The 25075-nt window shown below is 52.3% G+C and overlaps 4 protein-coding genes across 4 annotated transcripts; 3 read left to right on the top strand and 1 right to left on the bottom strand.

Annotated features, from left to right (window-relative positions):
* Positions 1 to 53: 53 nt before the first annotated feature.
* MAM_00552 (Dynein heavy chain, cytoplasmic) lies at positions 54 to 13261 on the bottom strand (the record flags this gene model as incomplete). The annotated part of the gene is made up of 3 exons (XM_040819351.1): positions 54 to 494; positions 568 to 12701; positions 12958 to 13261. 3 exons carry the CDS (start codon positions 13259 to 13261, stop codon positions 54 to 56), a joined length of 12879 nt encoding a protein of 4292 aa, XP_040682616.1.
* A 1446-nt stretch (positions 13262 to 14707) lies between these two features.
* MAM_00551 (uncharacterized protein) lies at positions 14708 to 15841 on the top strand (the record flags this gene model as incomplete). The annotated part of the gene is made up of 4 exons (XM_040819350.1): positions 14708 to 14726; positions 14792 to 15008; positions 15118 to 15520; positions 15617 to 15841. 4 exons carry the CDS (start codon positions 14708 to 14710, stop codon positions 15839 to 15841), a joined length of 864 nt encoding a protein of 287 aa, XP_040682615.1.
* A 545-nt stretch (positions 15842 to 16386) lies between these two features.
* Positions 16387 to 18393, top strand: MAM_00550 (4'-phosphopantetheinyl transferase; the record flags this gene model as incomplete). The annotated part of the gene is made up of 5 exons (XM_040819349.1): positions 16387 to 16643; positions 16730 to 16998; positions 17470 to 17530; positions 17611 to 17977; positions 18034 to 18393. 5 exons carry the CDS (start codon positions 16387 to 16389, stop codon positions 18391 to 18393), a joined length of 1314 nt encoding a protein of 437 aa, XP_040682614.1.
* A 1752-nt stretch (positions 18394 to 20145) lies between these two features.
* On the top strand, positions 20146 to 25036 carry MAM_00549 (ABC transporter, transmembrane domain, type 1; the record flags this gene model as incomplete). The annotated part of the gene is made up of 5 exons (XM_040819348.1): positions 20146 to 20243; positions 20359 to 23875; positions 23943 to 24206; positions 24270 to 24850; positions 24934 to 25036. The coding sequence occupies 5 exons, from the start codon at positions 20146 to 20148 to the stop codon at positions 25034 to 25036; spliced, it is 4563 nt and encodes a 1520-aa protein (XP_040682613.1).
* Between the last annotated feature and the right edge of the window lie 39 nt (positions 25037 to 25075).

Here is a 25075-nt window from a genome sequence, read left to right as displayed (position 1 = left end):
GGGTATAGAAATCCCAATCAATCCTCAACCACCACACCTACAATCCCGCCCGCTCACGGCTCCGTCACCAGTTGCTCGCCCTGATCGAGCAGTTCCGTCACCTTGCGCAGATCCGAAATGAGACTGCGCCCGAGCCCAACGAGCAACAACTTCTCTGCATTGGCAGGCAAACCCAGGTAAGTGGGCGGTTCGCGCTCGGGAAGCCTTTGCACCCAGGCCATGAAGTCCTGCAGGCTCGTTCCAGAAGGTACAAGCAGGCCGCCGTCAGGGCCATCCACCAGCTTGTGATCAACATCGTATGCATCGGGAGTCAGGAGTGAAGTAACCAGCTGGCCGAGCAGCTTGAAATCCCCTTCATCGTCAATTTTGCCACCATATGTCTCGGTAACCAAGTAGCGGATCATCTCCCAGGGAATATTTTGAGGGGCAATGTTGGTCCGGTTGCCCGCCACACTATCCAGCCAGGTGTCGACAATAAATGCCGAGCATTCGTACTGTTTTTTTTTTTGGACCCCGGTCAGCAAATGATGTAAACAAACACGGAGGGCCAAGGGTAGTATTACTCACGTCGCTGTCATTGAACTCCCAGAAACCCTTCCAACCAAGATTCGGTGCATATCGTAGCCGCTCTTGTGCAACAGCATGCAGGAACGAGATGAGCAGGTACAGCCTCGTTCTTTCAACGGGACTCTTGGTTGACCGCGTCGACAGGGAAGACATTGAGTCCTTCATGTTGGCCCTTACGCCAGCAGGCTGCTCATACATCAACACCCGAGAAGCACGCAACAGGTTGACTGGAATCTTGGGACTGGATTCCATCGAGAGGAACAGTCTAAAGTCCATTTGAGGGTTGAGTGCCTCCATACGCTTCTCAAGGCTCTGGAGCCAGGTGGGTGCCAAATGAACGTTCTTGACCAGAACCCAAGATCCGTCCTGAGCAGCATTGCTAATCGCCTTGTCAGCACTGGCGATGCCTTCGTTCGATCCCATGGCAATGTTGGTGCATTTGACATTTGTTCTCTCCACCAGGTTGTCCACCTTGTAGCTGGCATCGAAACCAGGGCTAGATACCAGCGCAATGGGAAGAGTAGCAGATACCTGGGCAACCGTCTCCTTGAGGTCGTCGACAAAGTCAAAGATTTCGCTGCCAAACACATGGCCGACAACGCGTTCAGCTGCAGGCACAAAGCGATCCATACGGAACAACTTGACAAGCAGCAAAGACAGTAGCGACTGGTCCGTCGGACTCGTCTTGCTGTCCCATATTTGAGGCACGACGTCTTCCGCAAGCTCCTCTGCGAAGAACTTGTTCCAATCTTCATCAGCAACTCCATCGAGCTTCTCCTTTAGGATGCTAAGCTTCTTGGCTTCCATAAAAGCTTGGTGCTTCAGCTCTGGGGTGGAAGACAAATCCTTGCCTTCGATGCGATCGTCAAGGACTACATCAATCAGTGACTTATCCATCTTGTAGGGAGAAGCCTGGGCAAGAAGCATGCCGAGCGTGATTCGATCCTTTTGGAGCAGACCGAGAGCCGTGCGCTTGAAAGTGTTGACAAAAAGGTCCTTGACGATAATGTCACGGCGCGTGTTGTGATCAGTCTCGTTGGCGAGGTTCCTGTTACCATGGAGTACCAGCTGGAATATGTCCAAAAAGTACTGCAGAGAGAACTGATAGAAGTGGTTGAGAAAGTGCAGTTGATCGAGGACAGCAAACACTGCACTGCAAGAGCCTGCAATGACACCATATTGTTGGGTTATCTCTTCTACTTCGGCCATGACACCTTCAGTGTTGCTCATCTTGGCGCAAATCTCCGCTGCTTCCGTCTTGAGCCTCTCTAGCGTCTCTATCACGTTGTCATCGTCGAGAATATTACCGCGAGACTCGTTGAGAGCCTGCAGAAGCTGCTTCTCTAGCTGGCGCAGATGCACTTTGAACTCGCCCTGAACTTTGATGAGGTTGGTACGGCGCTCGTCCACGTCGGGCCTCTCGGACTTGAGCACGTCGTTTAGTGACTGCGTCTGGAGGGAGCTCTTGGTGACCGTAAAGTTGACAAATGTAGTCCGGCTGCAAATATCTGGAGCAAACTGCGCCGAGGGGTCACGTGTGGACAAGTAAAGCTTGAATGCTGGTGAGAAATCAATCTCTTGCTTGCCGAGCTGGATGAGAACACGGCCTCCGGTGCGCTGATACTCCTTGTTCAAGACGTGGTTGAGAACTGGGTCCAAGTGTTCGGCATCCTGAATAAGGATCGGGTTGCCAAAGCGCAGAGAACTTTCCAGCTGCTTCGTGAATGTGTCATCCAAGAAGCTAGTCACCGTGAGCTTCCTGTCCTTGCACTCCTTCTGCAGGAATTCCGTCACTCTTCCCGACGGATCAACAATGAGCGGATAACGGTTGAAGCGCTTGAGGATGATTGCATTCTCGGTGCAGAGATCATCCACTGGCAATGTGTTCTCCTGCCAGCCAAGGCGCTCATCCGCGCTGGAGAGGTACTCGGTAATCGGATTGGGGGACTTGTACTGAATTCCCGACAGGTGAAGCTGGTGGCACCAGTCATCCATCATGGACTTTCGGAATGTCTGATCGTACAAGCCGCTGTACGCCAAGAAGGCGGCGGCCGTGAGCACATCGCCGACGAGTGTGCTGATCTGTGTTTCGAATGACTTGCTTCCTTCTTCCCAACGCGTCCTTTCCGACGAAAGGCTGTCCAGGAGCCGTACACTTCGGTCAACCTTGAACTGAACCTTGGACATCTCCGACTTGATGGCCTGTGTCTCGCTAATGAGCGCAGCGTATTCAGTCTTGTAAGTATTGATGCTGGACTCGAGTTCCGCAATGTTGTTCTCAACGGCCTTGGCCTCGGCTCTGGTCTGTAAGGCCTGTTCTTCAAGCTGGGTGACCTCCTCCTTGAGGGGACCAACGCGGTCCAAAATGTCTGCATAGTTGACCTGGGCGGCGACCCATTGCACGAGAGGACCGCACGCCTTGGAGGCTCTGTTGACCTTTTCAAACGTAAACTCGGGGTTGGAGAGGAAGTCGTTTCGCATCTTGTTTCTCAGCGCCCTGGTCATCTGTTTGCCATTATCAAACATGATTATGCTGGCGATAAAATCATCTCTGCGCACAACCGCCTGCACCGCTTTCCAATCGTTGATCTTGTGGCCGAGCAAGGTGCAGACGGCATCAAGCGCAAGTCTCACACCCTGTGGAGGGTTGCCCATGGATCGCACTTCAGTCAGATGCTGCCTCTTGATGTTGCTGACACTGGCCTTGGCTTCTTCAACCGCTGGCTCGGCCTTTGCGAGATCCTCCAATACCACCTTCTTTCTCTTCGCCACTTCGGCATCTTGCTTCTCCAAAGCCGCCTGGATTTCCAGTGAGGTATTTTTTCTTTGTTCGGCCTCTCGTTGGTCCGCAACCATGCGCTGCAGCTTTTCGTTCGCCTCTGCATCCTTCTGTTCAAGCCGTGTCTTCTTCTCCGCCAGACTCGCACGCAGATCGCGCACCTTGTCCACGGTGTCCCTTAGCTTCTCGAGGCCGACATTCAAATGACGCTGCTGCTCTTCCAAATCTTCACGCTTCTCATTGTACAGCTTGACATACTGACCAACAAAATCCAGGAAATGTCGAGGCGTGAGGAAAGTTACCTTGTTCTGCTGCTTGTAGAGCCTCTCGTTGTATCGCTGAAGCGAGTAGTGTATATATACCATAGAATTGACAACAGCCTCGCGGTGAGATGGGGGCAGGCTGAGCCCGCGGTATGCGACTGGGATGGTGTCGGGAGCCTGGAATGTGCTGCAGTCAAGATCAATAGAGTGCGTGAGCTCATGACCGACCTGGAAGAGAGCCTGGTCTGACCAGTCTCCGAACCAGTTGAGCACGCATCGGTTGAACAAGGCGGGACTGGTAGCTGCCTTGGATGACAAGCCTTCTTCCGGCGGGTTCATAGTGAAGACAACATGGAGGTTGTTCACAATTTGTTGAGTGAACCACTTGTACAGCTCTTCTGGTGAATCCAGGTGCAAGTTTTGACGCTGAGCGCCTTCCTTGCAAGCAGTCATGAGAGCAGCATATTCGTCACCCTCGAACAGACCGGGCACTTCTGCGTTAGCCAGCAACGTGTTCATGCGTTCCAGGAACCCAGAGTCCAGAACGTTTGCCTCGTCCATGATGAAGCATATCTTTTCGCCCTTGCAACCACATCGTCGTAGCACGTCACGAAGATCCTCGTCAAAGTCCTCGCCCGAGTACTTGCCGTGGACCTTGATCTGGAACACCTTGAGGCCATTCATCCAAGCAACGAATCGTGACAGGGTAGTTTTGCCACTTCCACTGACGCCAATTAGGATAAGATGGCCCTGCGGCTGCCTAAACACACGATCAATTCGCAGCACGTGCTCCAGAACATCGTTGAACAGGATAAGTGGCACATCAACTTCTTCCTCACAGAAGGTCTTGAGTCTGGCTTTGACGAAGTCACGGAGCTCCTCACGGTCGACGGGCACGTAGTTCTTGGACAGCCAGTTGGAGAAGAGGATTGGTCCACCAAGGGCTTTGCCCTCGTCAATGTTGGGGAAGTGCTCCAGAGCAATGCGCCGAACTGCCTCGTCTGTCCATTGACGTTCGTCTTCGGCAACGAGACGGTCCTGAAAGAGTCGCAGAGCTTCGTGTGCCCAGATGCGGATCAAGCCTTCAATTGACAAAATCTCCAATGGCTTGATTGCCTCGTATACGCCACGAACCCAGCGAGTTAATTCACGAGGACTGTAAACATAGTGAGGCTGGATCTTGGGGGTAAACCTCTGCTGAGATTCCAGGTAGAATCGAACCATGGCATGCGTAAGGGCTTCGGCGTAGCCACGAAGAGCGGGAATGATCTTCAAGACAGCAGAGTTGAACGTGCCGTAGATCTGGTTGAGCGAGAGCTCTCCAGGATAGTCCACCATGATGAGAGGAGCATGACGCAGGAATCTGGCGCCGAGAGGGGTGCGGCCTGCGTCCGTCGGGGGGTTACAAGCACCAACAAACTGAATACGGTCAAGGGTAACCCAAGACTTGTCAGAGGTGCGCCAAAAGCCGTTATGCTCAACGAGTTGTCGCAGGAATGAGATTGCTCTTTGAGTCCCGTAATTATCAGGAGCGGGCAAGTTGATTTCGTCGCAGAAGACAACTAGCCAACGCCCAATTTGCGTGGGGGAAAGCATGACTCCATTGAGCGTCTTCTTGTACTCACAGTACTGCTCAAAGGTCTTGATTAGAAGATCAGGTGTGGTAGCACTCGAAAAGTTAAGGCCGACAACCTCCATATTGGGGAGCTTCCTGAGGGCACTGAAGAGAGTCATCGTTTTGCCGGAACCAGGGGGCCCGCAGAGTAAGAGGGGTTTGTGCTCGGCAAGCCAAGAGTAGAGAACATCTTCGTGGCGAACGGTATCCAGAGTTGGAATCACCACATCGGTCTGGATAATGGAGTGTGTGTTGACCTCGATGCTTGGTACTTGAGTTTGCCAAGAGATCCATTCAGCCCTGGGCAGGCTGACATCAAAGTCAATCAGTGAGCTGCTTCCGTCCAAAGGTGGCGATCCAAAACTTGCAAGCGCGCAGAGGTCATCGCCAAAAGCTTTTCGATCCGACAGAGGACAATCGCCGGTCAAGGCCCAGACCAGGGCGAGAAGAAGCTTCTTGGGAATGAACGCTTCAATCTGTTCAGCATCCAGCGGGAAGTCCGAGTGCTGGCCATTGTACTCGATAACATCCCTGACAGCCTTGTTGAGCAGCGAGAACAATGTGTTGAGCACACGCGCAACAGTGAACTCCATGATGTGGTTGTACTTTTCAGCGCGTTCGAGGGCTTGATGGATAAAGTTTTCAGATGTCATGTAGACCTTCAACAAGTCTGAAACTTCTCCTTGAACGGCGAGCATCTTGGTAGGAGCCTGGCCAGTGGCAACGCTGTCCTCGTCCAGGTCCTCGAATGGCACGCTACGAAGCGTCTCAAGATAGTTCTTCACCATCATCTCTGGTGAGACGGTGTCTTCACTGAACCAAACCATCCCACACCGACTGACAGTGGCGAGAGTGGCATACTTCAATGTCTCGACCTCGAACATGATTCGAACATTGGGTGGTAAGTTGAGCCGCTCACCATTTGGGAGCGTGAGAAGTTTGTTGTCATCAAGGACACTGTTCAGGTTTTCCACCCATTCTGGATCAACATCACCGTCAAAGACAATCCAGTGTCGCTTAGAATCTTCGCCACGAAGATTGTCAACAATCTTGCGGAGAATGCTGGTAAAGAGGCCATCCGTCCATTCACGTGTGGTGGCATCCAAGTTACCATACAGAGCCTCCTTGGACATAACCTTTGAGTCGATGACGTGAGAGACGCCCTCAATGCCTTCGACCTTGTGGAGAGCATCGAGCAGAAGTCTCCAGGCGGCCGATTTCCCGGTACCTGAGTCACCGACCATCATGACACCATGGTGTATCTTTTGAATTTGGTACAGCTGCAAGACCTTGGTCATCCACAGATCTGTCACAACAAGGTGACGCTCTGCAGCGAGATTGCGGAGAGCGCCTTCCAACTCGACCAAATTGGCGGGTATGTAGTCGATGCCGGGGAAGCAATCCTTCTCGATGGTGCTAAGAATGTCAACATCAGACTTGATCAGCTTGGGAGCAATGGTTTCTCGAATGCTCTGGACAACGATTTCGGGCTCGACAATCTCCTCAGCCTCGTGGTTGCTATCAATCAGACGGGCTCTTTTCAGACCACCGGAACTGACCAAAACACTCTTCAACGCACGCAGACCAAAATCATAATGCGCTTGCTTGGAGAGTTTTCCCGAGCATTGGTCGAAGAATGGGACAGTCTGTTTGGACAGCTGCTTCGCCTGATTGAAACCTTGCGAGTAGAGCATGACCTCGGCAATCAACTCCTTGTCTGGCTTGGACATGGCTACACTGCGGAACAACTTTTTCAAGTTGTCAGGTAAGTTGGACCGACCGGCGTAGCCAGGGTTCATCGTGATGAAGATACCGGTGTTGTCATTGACGCTGAGCTGACGTCCAACCAATTCGATCAGCGATTTGCTATCTTCGGCACCTTGTTTGAGACCAAGCTGAATATTTTGAATCTGCTGCGACACGGCAGAGAGGATCCTCTCCTCTAGGCGATTGAACTCATCAAAACAACCCCAAGCCCCTACTTGGCAAATACCCAAGAAAATTCGCCCCATGGCTTGGAAGTCAAAAGTGTCGTCACAGCAGAAGACAAGCGTAAATCTACCAAGTTGAAGACCAAGTGCTTTGACGGATTCAGTCTTTCCTGTTCCTGCAGGACCATAAGGCGAGCCACCAAGACGCTGGCACAAAGCTTGAGTGAGGGTGAGAAAACAGCGATCGGTAAGCGGCGTTCGAACAAGACGATCAGGCACACCGAGGTACTCAAAACCGTAGTTGAGCTTAGCGTTGGCCATTCTGACATGGAGACGGTCCAGGAAGTTACCTTCAGGGACATAAACATATCTCATTTGCAGCTGCCAGAGATAGTGACTAGCAGTATTGGTCTTATTGTTGATGAGCTTTTCAATCACATCACGCTGATGGACACATTCAGTGATCATCTGTTCGCACTTCTTCCGCAGGATGATCTCCAAGTCGCCCAATACAGTCTCAGCAAGCACTCGTAGTACTTGCACTTCTCTATCGTATAAGGTCTGCAGGCTTTGTCCACCGGCAGCCAGAGACTTGTCAACGGCCGTTGTCCATGCAACCTGTGTAGCGAGCACGACAATTTGACTGGGAAACGCTTCCATAAATGTGTTCAAAGCGGCACTGTCAATGGCTTCAGATTCGAAAATTGGTGTGTACTGCTCCACAGCTTCAGCAAGAAGCTCGGCAAGAGTGGACTTCATACCACCCTCAAGAAGCGCTAACCAGTCATTGATACGTGGTGTCGTTGCCAAAGATATTTCCTTCTTGAGCTGGACAGTTTCGCCTTCTTTGGAAGTGAAAGCAGATATGACAGTCTCTTCATTGCCCATCACGAGGCCGGACAGGCCAGCAAACATTTTCTTGAAGTGTTTGGCAATACGCAGCGTGTCATTGCTGTTACCAATCATTTCCAGGAGATCTTCGTCGCCAACAAAGTAGAACCGTGGGAATGAGACCCGTTCCTTCTCCAAGTATTCACCCAATGCCTTCTGAATCTTGCTGAGCATTTCTGCTAGGCGTTCTAGAGACTTCTGCGCGTTTGGAATATTCAGCACATCCAAAACATATGGGGTCTTGTTGGCTTTTTTCATAACAGACAAGAACTCGCTGTTAATGTTCTGGAAACGACCCGACTCAATGGGCAGGAGGTGCTTAATATCGGCATTGCCGGTGAAAACGCCTTCGAGGTATACCCACTGTCGCTGAACATCGATCCAAACGTCAAAGAGAACATGAACACGGTTCAGCTTATCTTCCCACGAGACGGCCTCCTCTTCAAACTCCTTGTAATAGGGTGAATGCTTCATGGCTTGCAACGAGTTGAGATTTTCACTGCATTTGGCAAAAAGGTCGTCCCAGCCGCGGATCAGACGGCACTTGTTTTGATAGTTGACCATGTCTAATGCATAGTTTTGCCACGTCTCGCGGACTTGTTTCAAGAACTCTTCGAGAGCCATTTCTCCCTGGGCTTGGGCAATGATATCCTTAACAATGGCTTCCGTAGCGACTAGATTGAGGTCCCAAACATCGCCTAATGTCATTGAGCTAGGTGAGAATCGCTTCTGGGGCTTGATTTGCTTGTAGATCTTATGCCAGTGGCGCTCGCGAATAGCGTCGGATTTGAGGTCTGACAAGATCGAGTTGACCTTGAGGAATCCACGTAGCACAGACTGAACGTGTTCGAAGGCGGCGTACTGCCTCATTCTGCTAGGCATTTCCTTGGTACTCTTGATGAGATCGTCGACCTTGGATCGAATTTTCCGGGGTTGAACTGCAGTCCAAAGTATCTCCCGGGTCTCATTCAAGCTAGACCAAATGGTAGACAAGCTAGACCAAACCGACTGAAAATCACGGACTTCCTCAAGAGTGGCATCCAGAGAACTTTCTGCGCCAACGGGGAGATCAAGAGCTTCCTTGGCTTTGATGACCTGCTGTAAATCGTCCTGCAGGCTCGCAATTCTGGTTTCAAATGTGCTTAATGTAGCAGATGCAATGTCGGGTTGGATCGTGCCAGACACGGGCTTTTCTTCGTTCCACTGTGATATAATCTCACCTATGCGTTCGTTGACCAGCTTATCCTGAGCCACAATGTTGGCACGCATGGCATCAGATTGTTCCTCCATAACACGTGACTTTTTCTCCAGGATCTCTTTCAGCGCCTCCCACTGACTGTCAATGTGTTCAATATGAAGCCAATCATTAGGGAAGTGATACCGTTGTCGTACCAAAGTCGACTGTCCCTGCCGGAACATGTCGATTTCCGGGGCCCACAACTTGACATTGCGCTTGCAGCTCTGAACAGCTGTGATGAACTGGACAGCCTGGGCGGTAGACGAGGTGTCGGAGCTCTGTCCCTCTAGCTGCTTGCGTGCTTTCTCGATCTCAGCGCTGACATCTCGCATGCGGTACCCAAGCCGGCTTGCAAACTTGATTAAGATCTCGTGCTGCCACTGGTCGTACTTGGCGTTCACCTTTGTCTGAACTTGATCATAGTCAATAGTGATATGACCAAAGGATCGACTGACTTCTTGGGTATCAAATGTGGTTCGCACTTTGCGAATGTCCTGCAGACACTCGAGCCACCGAGCCAGTTGGTCACCAAGAACATCGTACACCTGTTCAGACTGGAGATCCCAGAGCGACTGGAACTGAAGCCACTTGTCTATATAGGCGCCGATTTCTTGCAGCTTCTTCTCGACGGAAACGTATACGCAATGAAGTATGCTGGCGCACTCGGTCGGAAGGTCGGTGAACCGGTGTTCCTCAGCAGCAGTAGTACTTAGGCTCATTTGATAACGTGCTGCCTTGATCTTCCGCAGGTTGCAAACGATGCCCAGCCAGTCATGCAAGTGCAAGAACCAGCTTGCTCTGGCATACTCTAATGGAGGGTCGAGATAGATGACTTGATTTCGCATGACCAATTCCAGCACGAGGCGCTTCATCACGGGCCCGTCTGACTTGAACTCTTCTTCAGAAGTTTTCTTCCTTCGACCCGCATCTGAGGCTTCATCCTCGAAGGCAGCAATCCAAGCGCTAATTGCGGCATGGAGGCGACTTAGCAGAATGGACTGTATCTTCTGATTCAAGTCTCGCACCCAAAACTCCAGATTGACATATTGCTCCAAGTTCAGTTGGTCAACAGCAGTTTGGATGGTGTTGAGACGAGATTGGAAAGCGGAAGAATCATATGGGCAGTTGCTAATTTCTTTGAGAGCTTGCTCGACAGTGGCATGAATATGACTGAGAGCTACTGCTTTGCTTTGCAGAACGGAAACGGCGGCAGCAAACCCACGAATAAACATTCCGTGCTTGCTCTCACTGCTCTTGGAGAGAGCAAACTCGGCACCACCGGGAAGCATCGGACGAGCTTGCCGTTGCTCTGCGTAGAACAGCTCATGAGAGTTGATGAAGGACTCCCATCGAAGGGGAACGCCGTCACCTATCAGTTTGTAAACATCATTGCGATAGCCATTAAGTAGGACTGACTCTTCGCCCATGGTAGATATTTGTCGCATTGTCTGAGATAATGTTCTGACGCTCTCCATCAGGCTAACAGCGTATGGATATACTCTCTTTGCATCCTTCGATACAGTCGTGACAGCGTGGGGGACAGCGTAAGACTGCCATGTCAAGATTCTCGTCTCCTTGAACAAGGTGATGATTTGAGGGTCAAAGTTCACCGCGAGCTCCAGAATACCGCCAGCGGATCGGACGCGAGCGATCTCGAACAGTTGTCCAGAGATGGAAATCTTTCGTCGACCAACGTCGGTTAGCCATGCTTCATAGATTCTGCCAGTATCAAGCTTGTGTTTGAACAGCTCGCTTTCTTCTTGCAACTTATGACCCTCGGCATGAAGTGTCCAGTCGGGACCTAAAACAGCCTCTACCTTCCGCATATAGCCATCTAGTTGAAGTTCAATTTGCCGGGCCCAGATGATTGCTCCAGAGACTGGAGGTAGGTCACGGAGTTGAGCCATGGCGTGAGCCTCTGAGTGACCATATTGCTGTTTGAATCGCTCGTGAAGTCCGTTGATAGCCTGTTTAACGTGGTCCATGAGCTGATTTTGATACTCCTGAATGGCTCCGCGAATCTTTGGACGAACGAAAAGGGCATTGAACTTGGAAAAGACGCGAAACATTTCATTGGCGGTCCTGGCTGTCGCGAGCCGATCTCGAAGTCTAGCAATAATCGAGTTTTCGACTCTGGTTGTGCGCTCATTGTACAAGTTCTCTGCTCGTACCCATCGTTCCTTACCTTGTTCAGTGACATCCAGCAAGTCGACATTTTGTAGTGCTTCCCAAGCTTGTTTGACCTCTTCTACAGCATCCACGTCACCGATTTCCTCCACCATCACTCCGTTTGTGCCAGTGGTCTCTGTCACGCCCGGAATCGTGGCCTTGGGGCCAAGAACGTTGACAATAGTTCGTTGAAGTTGTTCGTGGTTGTCGCGGAAGGTGCCGACGTACTTGATTCGAGATTCGAGTTCTGAGTGCTTCTTGTTGATCTTGATGGGAATGAACTTTTCGTTGCGGCGACGAGTGACTTCACGAGCTACATTTGTAAATTCCTTAACGCTCTCCTCCCAGGTGCGAAATATGCCATCGCAAGTCCGCATGAGGGCCTGGAACTGCTGATTGTCGAGATTAACCAGTTCTGTACCTGGTAGAAGTCGACGAAGTCCGTCATCAAGATCAGCAGAGATGGCCTCAACCAGTGGTAAAGCTCGGCGGATTGGATATGGACAGATTCTCAGCTTTTTATTCAAATGGTTGAAAATTTGTGAAATCGCCTCTTGGACCTTTGGCAACGAAGTAGCAGACAATAACTCATCCAGGGGGAAGTCCCGCATTAGCTGATTGTACTTCTGCACCTTATCCATGGCCTCTTTTAATCCAGTGTCGGCGGTGAAACTAACGGTGGCCTGGAATCGCTTGGCATGCTTGAGAATCTCGAGCGTCAAGAGGACGCCCTCACTTCGCAGCTGGCCCTCAATGCCCTCCAAAGCCGACTCCATGGACAGCCAAAAGTTGACCTCCTGACTGGCGGTACTGAATTCCTGGTTTGTATTTGATGACGAGTCCTTTGTCATTTTCGTGACGCCCTGTATAGACTTGATCCATGTGTTGACGTTGGCCTGCAGCCTATTCAGGAAAGTGCTGTCTTGCAATAGGTTTTGCGGAATCGCGTCGATGGCTGCCTTGCTGTGGCGGACGTCGGCTTCATCAAGGACACTCTGGACGACAGAGTGGAAGGTGAGTGATATCTCGGGAATGTCGACATTTTGCTGCAAATGCAACAAGCTCAACTCCAGGTCGTTTAATCTCTTTTTGGTAACAGGAATACCTGTCTTCGCATCGACATCGGATCGGCCTCTAGACCCGTTTGCTAGCTGCTGACTCTTTGTGTTGGCATCGAAGTAAGGAACCAGTGCATGGTGAACTTGAGAATGAAGAACCTCCCAAGGGGAAAGTGAAGCGCCTTGCTCTCCTACGGCGGTATTAAGGGAGGCAGGCCCAGGTAAATTAGTAATAAATATTTGTGACGTAAGAGGTCTGGCCGGGTCTATAGGCTGAGGCGTCTTCAACAGGACGAGAGATGCAACTGTCGTGACGGAGGAGGATATTTCTGTCGCAAGAGTGTAATAAAACGAAGACGGGACTGGATAAGACGCAACAAGGCGTCATGCCGCATTAGCAAAGTCCTCAAACGTTGAGCTGGGCCGAAATTGTAGCTTTTTGCTCACCAGCAGCGTCTGTTGCCTTCTCAACGGCGGAAAAATGGGCGATGTCTTTCTGTATGTACAGAACGTTTTGGGTATCATTCGCAAAACGAGTGCAACGCGAAACAGTCTCGGAATAACGGCTATTATGCAACAAGTTCCCAGGCTGTTCGAGATCCTCTCGTGTGGCACCGAGAGCTACCTGGCAAACAGCAGCCAGGTGCTCAACCACCCGTTCCGGTTCGATGGTTGAGAAAGCAGGAGATGACGCGCCTCCTCCATTGGTCGTGGTCACAGGATTCTGCGCCGGAGGAGATGACACCTCCATGGCCGGCATCAAAGATCTGTGTTGAGAAGAGTGCCGAACGGATTATGACCAAAGGGTCATCACTGGAGAAGAAAGGGGTCTTTATCGGTTAAGGAGAGGTGGAAAATAAGGCGTCGTCGAAAGTTGGGCGAATAATCAATGGTTGAGGGAAATTGAGTTTGGATTTCAGGGGCCCTGCGTATCGGCTCTACGTGACCGTGTCCAACAAGGCTGCGCAACACCACAACGCAGACGTATGACGTGCCACAAAACAAACAGCAGGGACCAAGGAGCAAGTTCGTGAGAGAGTTCGTGTTTGTGGTGCCGGATGGAAAAAAAAAAGAAAGAAATTGCCGTCGTCTGTTCGTCAGGTCGTCATTCTTTTCGGCGAGACTCAGGAACAGACAGGGCGGCAGTGCATGAGTTATAGCAACTTGGTACTAGCTCAAGAGACAAACAATTGAAAAGTGGGTACGGGTGCAAAAGTCGAAGGCACTTGACGCCATGCAGTTACCTGTTACCAGTACAAAGTGGCTGCGTCTACAGCCAAAAATGCAAGTAACTTACAACAGGGCACCTCGAGTGGGCAAACGCGACCCAAGGTGGGGGGAGTTGTTCGGGGCACTCAAGCCACAAGCCATCCGCCACACCTCCTATAGGTACAAGTTGATGTAGCAAGAGTAAGCACTAGAAAGCTTAACATCATTTTACCAGCACTACACTTTTCAGCAAGGCTGAACAGATGGAAAGTTTCAGATTTCGAGCTTATAAAGCGTGGCGTTCTTGAAATTAATTTTTTATATTTAACGTACGTACAGATGTACGCAGGGGCTATGACTGCCAGATGCGTAGGTAGTTGTGCTGGGATTGTACGTACTCGGATTGTACTGTGGGGGTGTGGCAGCTTGGCCGCTAGCCTTAACTCGGGCTAGGCTAGACGGGGTCTCACCCAGCTCACCTCACCAAAAAATCAGCCGCGCCCCGAGCAATTCGTCGGTGGCAAGTCGCATCAAGCCCAAGCAAGAGGCACCCGAAGCACCCGTCGCCAAGCATTTGAGAACAGGCTGCTCCTCCTTGCCTCCCTTCCCCGGCCTGCCACCTCTGTGTCACCCCAACACTGGCGTCATTGATCTGCCGATACCGAGTACATTGCGTCTTGTTTTTAGCACCTAGTTTAATAAGAAGGATACTTTGCTACAACAGTCAACTTGCAACCCCGCTTCTTGGATAAATACAAGCTTGGTTGCCTGCCCCGACTACTGCCATCGCCCACCTTTTCCTCATCTCCTCGTCTTTGCTTCCCTGCAGCAACCGCCGTTTTCCTCGTCATCGCCCGATATAGCAAACTGGACAAAGAGTTGGATTTGTCTTGTGGTGACTGCCATAACGACACAGAAATCTCGTATTGATCGTTCTGCTGGATTCGAAAGGACTTGAGATAAGAAGTCGTCAAAACTAAACGTCATCATGACGAACTGGAACGCTTGTGAGTCGAGCTTCACACTTGCTATGAATGAGATGATGAATACACGAAAAACTGACATGGCTCAGGGAATCCATTCAGCCATCGCGAGTCTCACAGCTCCGGCTCCATCCTCACTTACAAGCTCCTCACCCTCCTCACCTGGTTGCTGTCCGTCATTGTATCCATCTATTATGTTGTCAACGAACCCAAAGATGGCTACACCATCCGCCGCCGCATCTGGGACCAGAACAACCTGGTCCGCACCGCCTTTACCATGAGCCCGGTCCTCGGCGACATCTACTGGTGTGTCTCCCCCCCTTTCCCCAAATGAGCTTCCCCTTCTTCCTCTCGTCTAGCAAGTTGCCCATTGCAGTGTTTTTTTTTTTTTTGTTTTCTCCTAATATACTGTCAGGGTCATTCTCTTCATCCTCCAATTCGGCTACATCACACATCTCTTCTCACGCGTTTCCGAGACCGTCAACCACGCGGCGAGCGTTGGCGGCCACTTCATCCTCAATAACCTCCTCCACTTTGCGTTCGTCATGCTCTTTGTTCGCTCGCACTTCATCTGGGCCGAGGTCATACTCATCATCAACTTTTTTAACCTGTCGATCCTGTACTTCCGCCACAACACGTCGCCGCGCTTCATCCATGCCCCCGTCGCCTCGGGGCCCCTGGCATGGACTTTCGTCGCCATCTACTGGAACGGTGCTTTGATGGTTCACAACCCGCACAATCTGGTGGCCAGGATCTTTGGTAACATTTTTATCTGGGCCATCCTGGTGTATGGCGGCTTCTTTATTGTTGTCTTTAAAGTGCGTCATCTCTCTTTTCCCGTTCCCTGTCTATGTCCTCCTGGCGACGGAAAATGGGGGGCAGTCAAGATCTAACATGTGAATGAAATGTTACAGGACTACACTATGGGCTTTTGGCTCAGTCTCCTATCTGCGGCCCTTGGAGTCGCCCAGTTTGAGAGACAGGTTATTGCCCTCCAGTGGATCTTTGCCTTTGTCATCATGGCCGTCCTATTCCTTGCCACGGTGACAGTAGCCGTGCCGGCTTGGACGGGCAGGGACTACATGTGGCGTCGCCAAGAAGGCGGTGATGCCGAACGTGCTCCTCTGCTCAACGAGTAACATGTCGACGCAAGATCCTGGCAAGCAGCGGCGGCAATCTATGCGATGCAACAAAATTGAGGGCTGGCTCTATTAATCTACGGTTCTGTTCCCTCTTGTGTTTTTCTCTGTGTTTTTCCTTTGTTTCCTCTGTCTCATGCTGGTGAATATTGTTGATTCTGTTGCGGTATTTGGGTGACTTTTTTTGTTTGGTTATGTTTGTATGTGTGCATGTGTCTACGAGGTTTGGGCATTCGTTCAAGTGACATGGTGGAGTGGCTATAAGTGTAATAATTTGAGGCGTTTGAAAACAGCAACTGAAAGTGTGAGGGAGAATATTTCCAGCCGGGGGGGCCTTGATAGTGAATGCGCATGAATTTTACTGTGGAGCATGAGATGTATAAGCGCATGCTGCATGTGCGCAGGTGGCCTTATGACGTAGTGTGCTGGCCGGCGCAGTATCGATAAGCCCGACTAAACAAGTTCGCTCGCTCCGTCGCTCATGTGCCACCATCAAGACGCATAACGCGCGTTTTCATACAATCGCTCAGTCATGCCAGGCACTCATGGCGCCCCCAATCCGTCCCTTCCCCTTCCCCATTAACATCGGCACAGACATTTGTCAAATCTCACGTATATATACCATCCTGCGCGGGCCCCGCCGCACACGCTTCATCAACCGCGTCCTTGCCCCCGAGGAAGTTGCCTGGCACGGCGCGCGGCTGAACTGGTCGGCGGCTGATTTGAAGACGGACCATTCCCCCGGCGACGGCGGCGTCAGGGGCACAGACTTGTGGAGGACGGCTGCGTTTGTGGCAGGACGGTACGTTGTTGCACGATACAATGCACAGGTGGATGGAGAAAGCGAGAATAGGGGAACTGATGGATCGGAGCCGTTGTGCCCCTCAGGTTTGCCGCCAAGGAGGCCGCCATCAAGGCACATTCGCGCCGGAGACTCACCTTTCACGATGTCATAATCGAGCGGAGGACGGCGGGTGGCGGGGCGGGGGAGACGCTGGGGAGCGGACCGCCCGTGGTGAGGATCAGGGCCGGTGCGAGGGACGGCGAGGATGTCTGTGCTTTGGTGTCGATTAGCCATGACGGGGATTACGCGACTGCTGTTTGTGTTGCGCACGATGATGAGATGATGAGGGCGTCTGAGCCTCTGAGGCGTTCTTGTGCGCATGGGGGCGTGGCGTGACGTTGTGATGATGATGCCGTGGGATGCCGTGGGCTGGATTAAGAGAGCGTTCGTTGATTGGTGACGCGAAGGGGATATCGGATCCCTCGCTGGCTGGAGACGCCGTGAATTTTGGACAAAAAAAAGCAGGTAGCAGGATCACGCACGGGGTATACCTTAATTGTGGATGGATGGATGCATGGACGGTTGGTTGTTGGATTGAGCATAAAAAAAGCGCGTTCGGTATACCAGGGACTCGAACCCTGAGCCTTAGTCTTGCGTTCCCACTTCGCACTGAATTAGGAGGACTACGCGCTACCATTGCGCCAGCACACCGCAGTTAGCGCGTCGCAACACCAGAATGGTGATTGGCTATGTGGTGGACTTCTATCATGGATTATGAAGGGTGATTTTTGCAGATAATGGGAGATGTGTGCTTGCATGTGAGTGCTATGGGCAAGGGCAAAAGGTCATTGTCACCTCGGCTTCGGCGAGACGTTCGTCTACCTCAATCTCCTGTACTACGTGAGGTAAGAATCCCCTTCCCACAGCGGTAGCGGTCGACGGGGCTCCCAACTTGCCGCCGCCGCCCCTGCTTACGCCTTGTCAGCACCCTCATGCTTCACCGCGAGTACTTCCCCTTCCTGCCGACCCCGGAGTCGGAGCCACGGGGTCCAGTCGACCAGCCCATGCTGGGGGCGCCCGCCCCCGAGGGCTGGTGGGACGACAGCTCCCGACTCCTCTTCGGCGCGGCAGAGCACATCGCCGCCATTCTACACGAGGCCTCCGAGTGTGGCGTGCATCTCATGACGCCCTTTGCCGGGTTCTGCGCATTCTCAGCCGGCTACCTCAACCTCTACGTGGCGAAATACCCCCGAATGAACCTGGGCCGCAGCCCGCGAGCAAGCGACTGTCTCAAAATGTGTCTCGACTACCTGGAAAAGTTTCGACTTGTCTGGAAAATCGCCGACGGATGGGTAAGCCGCCCGCAAGCATGACACGACCGTGGCCACCGTTGCGCTAACATTGAGAGGGCGGCACGCGCAAGATCAAAACGATACACCATGCATCCGTGCTCTACGAGCGAGCAACCGAGGACCGGACACGATACCAGGGGCGCACACGAGCAGACTTTGATACTCTACACCAGTCTGTCCACGAGTTCCGTGTCGTGGATAGATCCGACGCGCATACTCGGGAGATTCGGGGCGCGGAGCGGCCCTCGGCGCAGGCGACTTGGCCGGTTCAAGGGCACGAGCACGAGCACGAGCACGAGCACGAGCTCGACACTAATACCTTGTTGAACCAGCTTTTCGCGGAAGTCAGCAATAACCTCGACGAGCAGGGGGCCTGGTCTCAATGGTGGCCGGCGATTGATCAGGTGGATCTTTAATGAGCTGCGTAATTACATCCGGGGTTTTTTTTTTCGTTGAAGCTTCCAATGAATGAGTGACGACCTTTGATTTTTTTGATTTTTTTTTTAAAAAGGGCTGTAATATCTGGTTTTCTATACATGTCCTATTTTTATTTCCCGGTCTAGAAAAACAGTCAACAGATAATGCACCTCTTCATATGGCTCCCCTCCCGTCACCGCCAACAAATGCATACCTGTCGCGTCAACCATTCGCCGTTTCTCCTTCCAATCACGCCTTTGCAAAGACCTTTCTCGAGTTCATCAGGCGAACAGCAAGCATAAAGAGCATGCCGACAAAAGGCGCCACAACCACGCCAAGAGGACGTTTTTTGAAGCAGCTAAAAAGGCACGTAAATGGCGTCTGGATTCTGTACTAGATCTACTAGAAATTTGGGACGAGAAGGGTGTACATTATAGGCGAAGAGGTTAATAGCGTTATTAGGTTGAAAATTGGCCCGCCTTGGTGTCCGGCCCGCCTTGCTGTCGAGCACCACCTTTGGTGGTGAGGGCTTTTGCTAGCCGAACCACATAAAGTGGGGCGGGCACGATTAGTGATTTTTATCTTTGCGGAAACCTTATGCGGCTCACGGGTCGCGCGGATGTACTGCTTCTTCAGAACGGGAACATCGCGCTCCAGGATAAATAAAGACGTTATGAAGTATCCGTCTGCCAAGCATCCCATGATTAGTTGATGGGCAAAATGACAATATTCTGGCGTCTGCTGTTCCAAAGAGGTGCTATCTCATCAAGCTGTGTCCTGTGTCCTGTGTCCTCTCTGCGCATGTCCATCAGTCAGACTTGCTGGACCGAGAATGGTGTCTGTCTGGTCATCATCAAGAGCAGCAATTTGCGACCGCTGCTCGAAACGACCCGACACCCGTGGACGTCGGTCGACCTTCTCTTTGCGGCCCAATAGGACGGGCACTGCCACCACCGCCGAGCGGTAACTAGGTTTATGTGAAAATGTGGTGGTGCTACGTCGTAGTCGAGCCACTCGTCGGGATTAAACTCACGCCACCCCCCCGTTGGACACTAGTTTTGAGTCACAGTCACGGCAATGGTCACTGTTACAGATCTTATGTGGAAAGAACAACTTTCCTACCGGAAAAGCTACTGACCAAATATCGAAGCCGGGTGGTTATACTTGAAGACGCTAGTGTAACAACGTCGTGATCAGCTGGCGTAAATTCACCTCGACGACGACGTCAACGCCCGGGTACAGTACCATGATCGGGAGGAAGGACCTTTTTGGCCGGGACCAGCCGGACCAACCGGACCAAAACACACCAGCCGTGCTTCGTTCCGAGTCGTCGTGAGCCAAAAGGGGTGCCTGAATCCTGCAAGGGCGTGCGCCATCTGACCCCGGAATGAATCGGCCAGTTGTGAAATGCACAACTTCTCCAGAGCTTTGCTGAGGCTCAGTCAGGAATCAAGGATACCTGGTCGCCGGGTCCCTGAAACAGGGCTGAACAGAGGCCCAAGATCCTCCTTTGCTGGTGGCTGATGTTGGTTGTTCGTCGGCCCGCAGTGACGAGACGAGGTGGCTGGCGGCCGAGACAAGTTGCACGCGCGCGCACTTCAGCATTCCAAGCTTGTTGCAACTTGTTGGGATAGGTCACTGTCGTCATCTTCTCCCTCCTTGGCGCCTGACCGCTTGTTTCGTGATCTCGCCGAGGCCTCATCGCTCGTCTGCTCTTGTTCGCGTCGGCCTCCGACTTAATTGTCGCGGCTATGAACGTGGTGATCCACAGATTCCGCGACTATGAGTTCTCCCCGATGCACAACCGCGTTGTACTCGGTGACGATGGCCCCCGGGTGACTCTGAGTCGGTACGTTCCAAACTTCAATGTACTTGGGCAGGTGTTGGTTGCGAAAGCGAAACGTCATCGTGTCTCCCAACTGGGCCGTCTCAGTCGTCTGTCGCTGATGGTCCGAACTTGGTAGCATCTCTTCATCGTCAGCTGCTCCCCAAGTGCCTTGGATCGTCGAGGCTTCGAGCGCCGCTCGCTCCGGCATCCCGCAGGCCGCTGTCCTCGCCGCGTCTTGTCTTTTGATCGCCCTGCACTTGGTCAGACGATGCTCGAAACACGGCTCTTCGCAGCATGCCGTCAAGCCCAGAGCGTCTGGTCTTCGATGGCGCTACGAGGTGTTGTCGCAGATGGCTCGAGCCGCAGCTCTTGCCTTCCTCGCGGTCGCGTTTTTCCAAGGACGCGCTCACGTGCTCAACCTCGTTCTTCTCGCCTACGCCTTCACCCTTGGATTATCTCGTCTGGCCACGGATGTCCTGTGGCGTCAGGCAGCCCTGCACCACGTCAACCTCGTCACCCTTGCTGAATTGGTCATTTTGGTTACGGCCCAGCTTCTTCCCTGCGTCGAAATCGACTTCGAGTGCCCCAAAGATGCCAGCGTCGTTGGAGCCACGGCCGCCCTCTCCTTCGGCCTGGCTGTTGCCATGTGCACGCCTCGCCAATGGATTCAACCGCAGCTTGCCTACGCGATTCCGGGCTTCCGTGTGCCCGACGAACCCGCCCTGGAGGAGGAAACCAGCTGGATCAACTACTACTGCACCTACCAGTGGTTGACCCCGACTATCTGGAAAGGCACCTGGGGCAAGCTCGACATGTCTGGTATTCCAAAACTGGCCTGGTATGACGAGCCTCTCTATCTCCTCCGCCAGGTTCGTCGTGCCAGGGCCGCCTCCAAGTCCACCCTCTGGACCACGCTGCGCTTCCAGCGAAGGGAATTGACCCTGATGTCTATTTGGATTGGTCTTGCCTATGTTTTCGAAAACGTAGCTCCTTTTGGCATGTTCCAGCTGCTTGCCTACCTCGACGACCCGAGCTCTGCCATATGTAGGCCGTGGGTGTGGTTGCTGCTCACCTTCTTTGGCCCAATGAGTCGATCCATCCTGTTCCAGGGATACGTCTTCACTTCCACTAGGCTCATCGTTCGTATAAAGTCTGCCATGACCCAGGAACTGTACCAAAGGGCCTTGGAATCTATGGAACTTGAAGATGATCCTTTTGCCGCCAAATTCGATGACGAAAAAGAAGACAAGGAAAAGGAAAACAGCACCAAGGCCACCTCAGCCGGGCGACTGGCCAACCTCATGGCCGCAGATGTCGATGCCATTTTCAAGGCACGAGATGTCATAACGATCCTGGTGGGTGTTCCTGCCGGAACCATTGTGTCTTTTGTCGGGTTATACCGGATGCTTGGCTGGGTGTCCATCGTCGGAGTCGCTATCCTCGTGCTTGCAACCCCTATTTCCGTCCTTCTCGGGAAGTGGATGTTCCGCACACAGAAAAAGGTCCGAAAAGCTCAGGACTCCCGAATTTCGCTCGTGACCGAGTATTTAGCTTCCATCAAAGCCATCAAATACTTCGCCTGGGAGAAGCCAATCACGGAAAAGATTATAGAATCCCGTGCCTTTGAACAAAAGGCGTTGTGGGGCGTGTCTGTCTTGCAAGTTTTCATCAATCAAATCACCCAAATCTTCCCTTACCTTTCATTGCTCGTCATGTTTGGCCTGCATGTCATGGTCGATCAGCAGCCGTTGACAGCCTCCACGGCTTTCACGACAGTGTACCTTGTGAAGAACATTCGTCGAAACATCATGATGGCCAGTTATTTCGCTCGAAGCTTTGCTGGTGCCATGGTTGCTTTCGGCCGACTCGACAAGTACTTTTCCAGCACTGTGCCACTGGTTCAATACCCTGAAGGACCGCTTCGTATTGAAAAGGGAAACTTCAGGCGGAATAGGAAAGCCACGTTTAGACTCGAGGATATCTCGCTAGATTTTGTCCAGGACGGCCTGAATGTCGTCACCGGTCAGAGCGGGAGCGGCAAATCAACCCTCATGCTGGCCATCTTGGGAGAGACATATCTGGAGAGTGGTTCCATCTCTGTTCCGGCCGACATTGCTTACGCTTCACAAACGTCCTGGCTACAAAATGAGACAATCAAAGACAACATTCTGTTTGGCAGCCCGATGGAAAAGGTTCGATACGACCGGGTTCTGACTGCCTGCTGTCTTCCTGAAGATCTGCGCGAGCTACCAGACGGAGATCGGACATCAGTCGGGGAGAACGGAACGTCCTTGTCCGGTGGACAAAGAGCACGGGTAGCTCTGGCCAGGGCCCTGTACTCCAAGGCTCCCTTATTGCTGCTTGACGACATCTTCGCCGCCCTAGACGCGAAGACTTCTGCTGGCGTCTGGAAACATTGCTTCTGTGGTGAATTGCTCAAGGGCCGCACCGTGGTCCTTGTTACTCAGGTTCCATGGATTGCCGCACAGGCCGACCTCTCCATCTTGCTGGAAAAGGGCCAGGTCAAGTCGGCCGAGCCCAACATTGGGGTCGTGCGCCGACCCATCAAGATTGCTGAGGTCCTCGGAGGCGACGCTGATGACAGCAGCGAAACCGACGTGGAAACACCTCCGGAACCGGATCTGCAAGCCACATCAGACGCTTTGAATGACCCAGACAAGATTGCCCAGGACGTGCCAGTCAAGGACGTCGTCGACCAGGAAGCCAAGGCGTCAGGCAAAGTTACCAGATGGACCATGATTGGCTACATGGGATACTTTGGCCACCCATTGTTCGCCGTTGCCTGCATACTTGGTTTGTTTCTGGCCAATATCTTCTATTTTGGTGCCAATTTCTGGTTGTTCATTTGGGTTGAAGCGTACGAGAAGAGCAGGCCGGTCGACGCTGCCTATTATCTGAGCATCTTTGCCGCATTCATTTTTCTCGAGATCATCGCTTTTGGTCTCATTGTCATCACATTTGAGTGGGGTGGCTGGCGTGCCGCCCGACGTCTACATAATGACTTTATTAGAAGCATCATAAGTGTTCCCCTGTCTTGGTTCAAGACCATTCCCGTGGGCCGAATTACCAACCGATTTTCCGGCGATATGGCATCGATTGACGGCAATCTCAGTGGCATGGTTCGTCAGATCATGGACATATTCATGATGCTCTTCTTCCGGCTGGGTGCTGTCAGCTCCATCATGCCCATTTTCATGATTCCTGGACTCTTTACCTGCTTTATTGGTGTGTTGATTGGAGAAATGTACACGCGAACCGCCGTCGTCATCAAGCGTCTCACATCGTCCTCGCAGTCTCCCGTATTTTCGCAGTTTGCCGACACCCTTTCCGGCCTCGCCGTTATTCGAGCCAGAAAGGGCAAGGCCCAGGGGTTCAGATTCGACCTTGCGGACAAGCTCCGTGTATGGTCTGCGACAGCCGAGGCCAACTACAATTGCAACCGATGGGTCGGTGTCCGGATAGATTTCGTCACCTCCCTTGTTTCACTCTTTGCCGGCATCATTGCCATTTCTAAAGCAGGCATTGTCGGCGCAGGCTTGGTCGGCTTCTCTCTAACCAATGCCAACGACCTTAGTAATACCGTCCTCTATATGGTCCGAGCCATGAACGACCTCGAAGTTGAGATGCAAAGTGTATGTTGCGAGACCCAAAAAGCTATGAATCCCGTCGCGCAGAAGCCTCGCTAATCAAGAAACGCAGTTCCACCGAGTAAAGGAGTACGTCAAGCTGGAACCCGAAGACAAGGACGACAAGCCTTATCCGGATGAAGGTGAAGCCGAGTACGTTGATGACGAGACTCACGTGATTCCAAAAGACTGGCCCCGATCCGGGGAGGTTGAGTTTCGAAACGTGACGATCCGTTATGATCCCGATGGCCCCGACATCCTGAGCAGTATCAATCTAAAGTTCAACGCCGGAGAACGGGTTGCCGTCGTAGGCCGAACCGGATCTGGCAAGAGCACGGTACGTTGAGTATTCCAAAAAAAGGGTCGTCCGTCAGGAATATTCGATGCTGACCGTTTCCAGCTCGTACTGTCGCTTCTTCGCTTCACCGACATTGTATCTGGTGAGATTCTATTCGACGGCGTAGACATTACGAAACTCCCCCGAACCCGCCTTCGGAAAAGCCTCACCATCATCCCGCAGGAAGCAGTCCTTTTCAGCGGATCAGTAGAGTCCAATCTTGATCCCACAGGCCGGGTTCCACGGGAGCAGCTCGAAGCCGCTCTCGACAACTGCAAAGGCGTCGCCTCCTTCTCCGGCAATGCGACGGAAGAAGACGAGAACGAGGCCGACACCGCCATCCGCGGGCACGCCCAGGCTATCACGCTGTCGACCGAGGTAGACGCCCGCGGGGAGAACTTCTCCCACGGCCAGCGCCAAGTCCTCTCTCTATGTCGCGCATTGATCCGCAAGAGCAAACTCATGCTGCTCGACGAAGCGACCGCCAGCATGGACTACGAGACGGATCGTGGTATCCAGCGAATTCTCCGTGACGACCTCGAAGCAGACGATGACAACCGCACCCTCGTCACAATTGCCCACCGTCTTCGTACCATCATCGACTATGACAAGGTGGTCGTCATGAGCGCCGGCAGAGTCCTGGAGTAAGTTGTTGCTTCCTTGCGTTCATCGCGGCCAAGCTACGCCGTTGCTGACCTGCGTTTTTCTTTCTCCCTTTGCCTTTCAGATACGGCTCTCCCAGGGAACTCTTTGACGCAAAAGGCCAATTCTATGACATGGTCTACCACAGTGGTGAAATGGAGGAGCTTGAAGAGCTCTTGGAGGAGTAAGAAAAAAGCCGAAACAGGTGGAATTAGCGTGTCAATCTT

Source organism: Metarhizium album (assembly GCF_000804445.1).
Source record: "Metarhizium album ARSEF 1941 chromosome Unknown scaffold_1, whole genome shotgun sequence".
NCBI lineage: Eukaryota > Fungi > Ascomycota > Sordariomycetes > Hypocreales > Clavicipitaceae > Metarhizium > Metarhizium album.
This window is presented reverse-complemented; position numbering and strand designations above follow the sequence as displayed.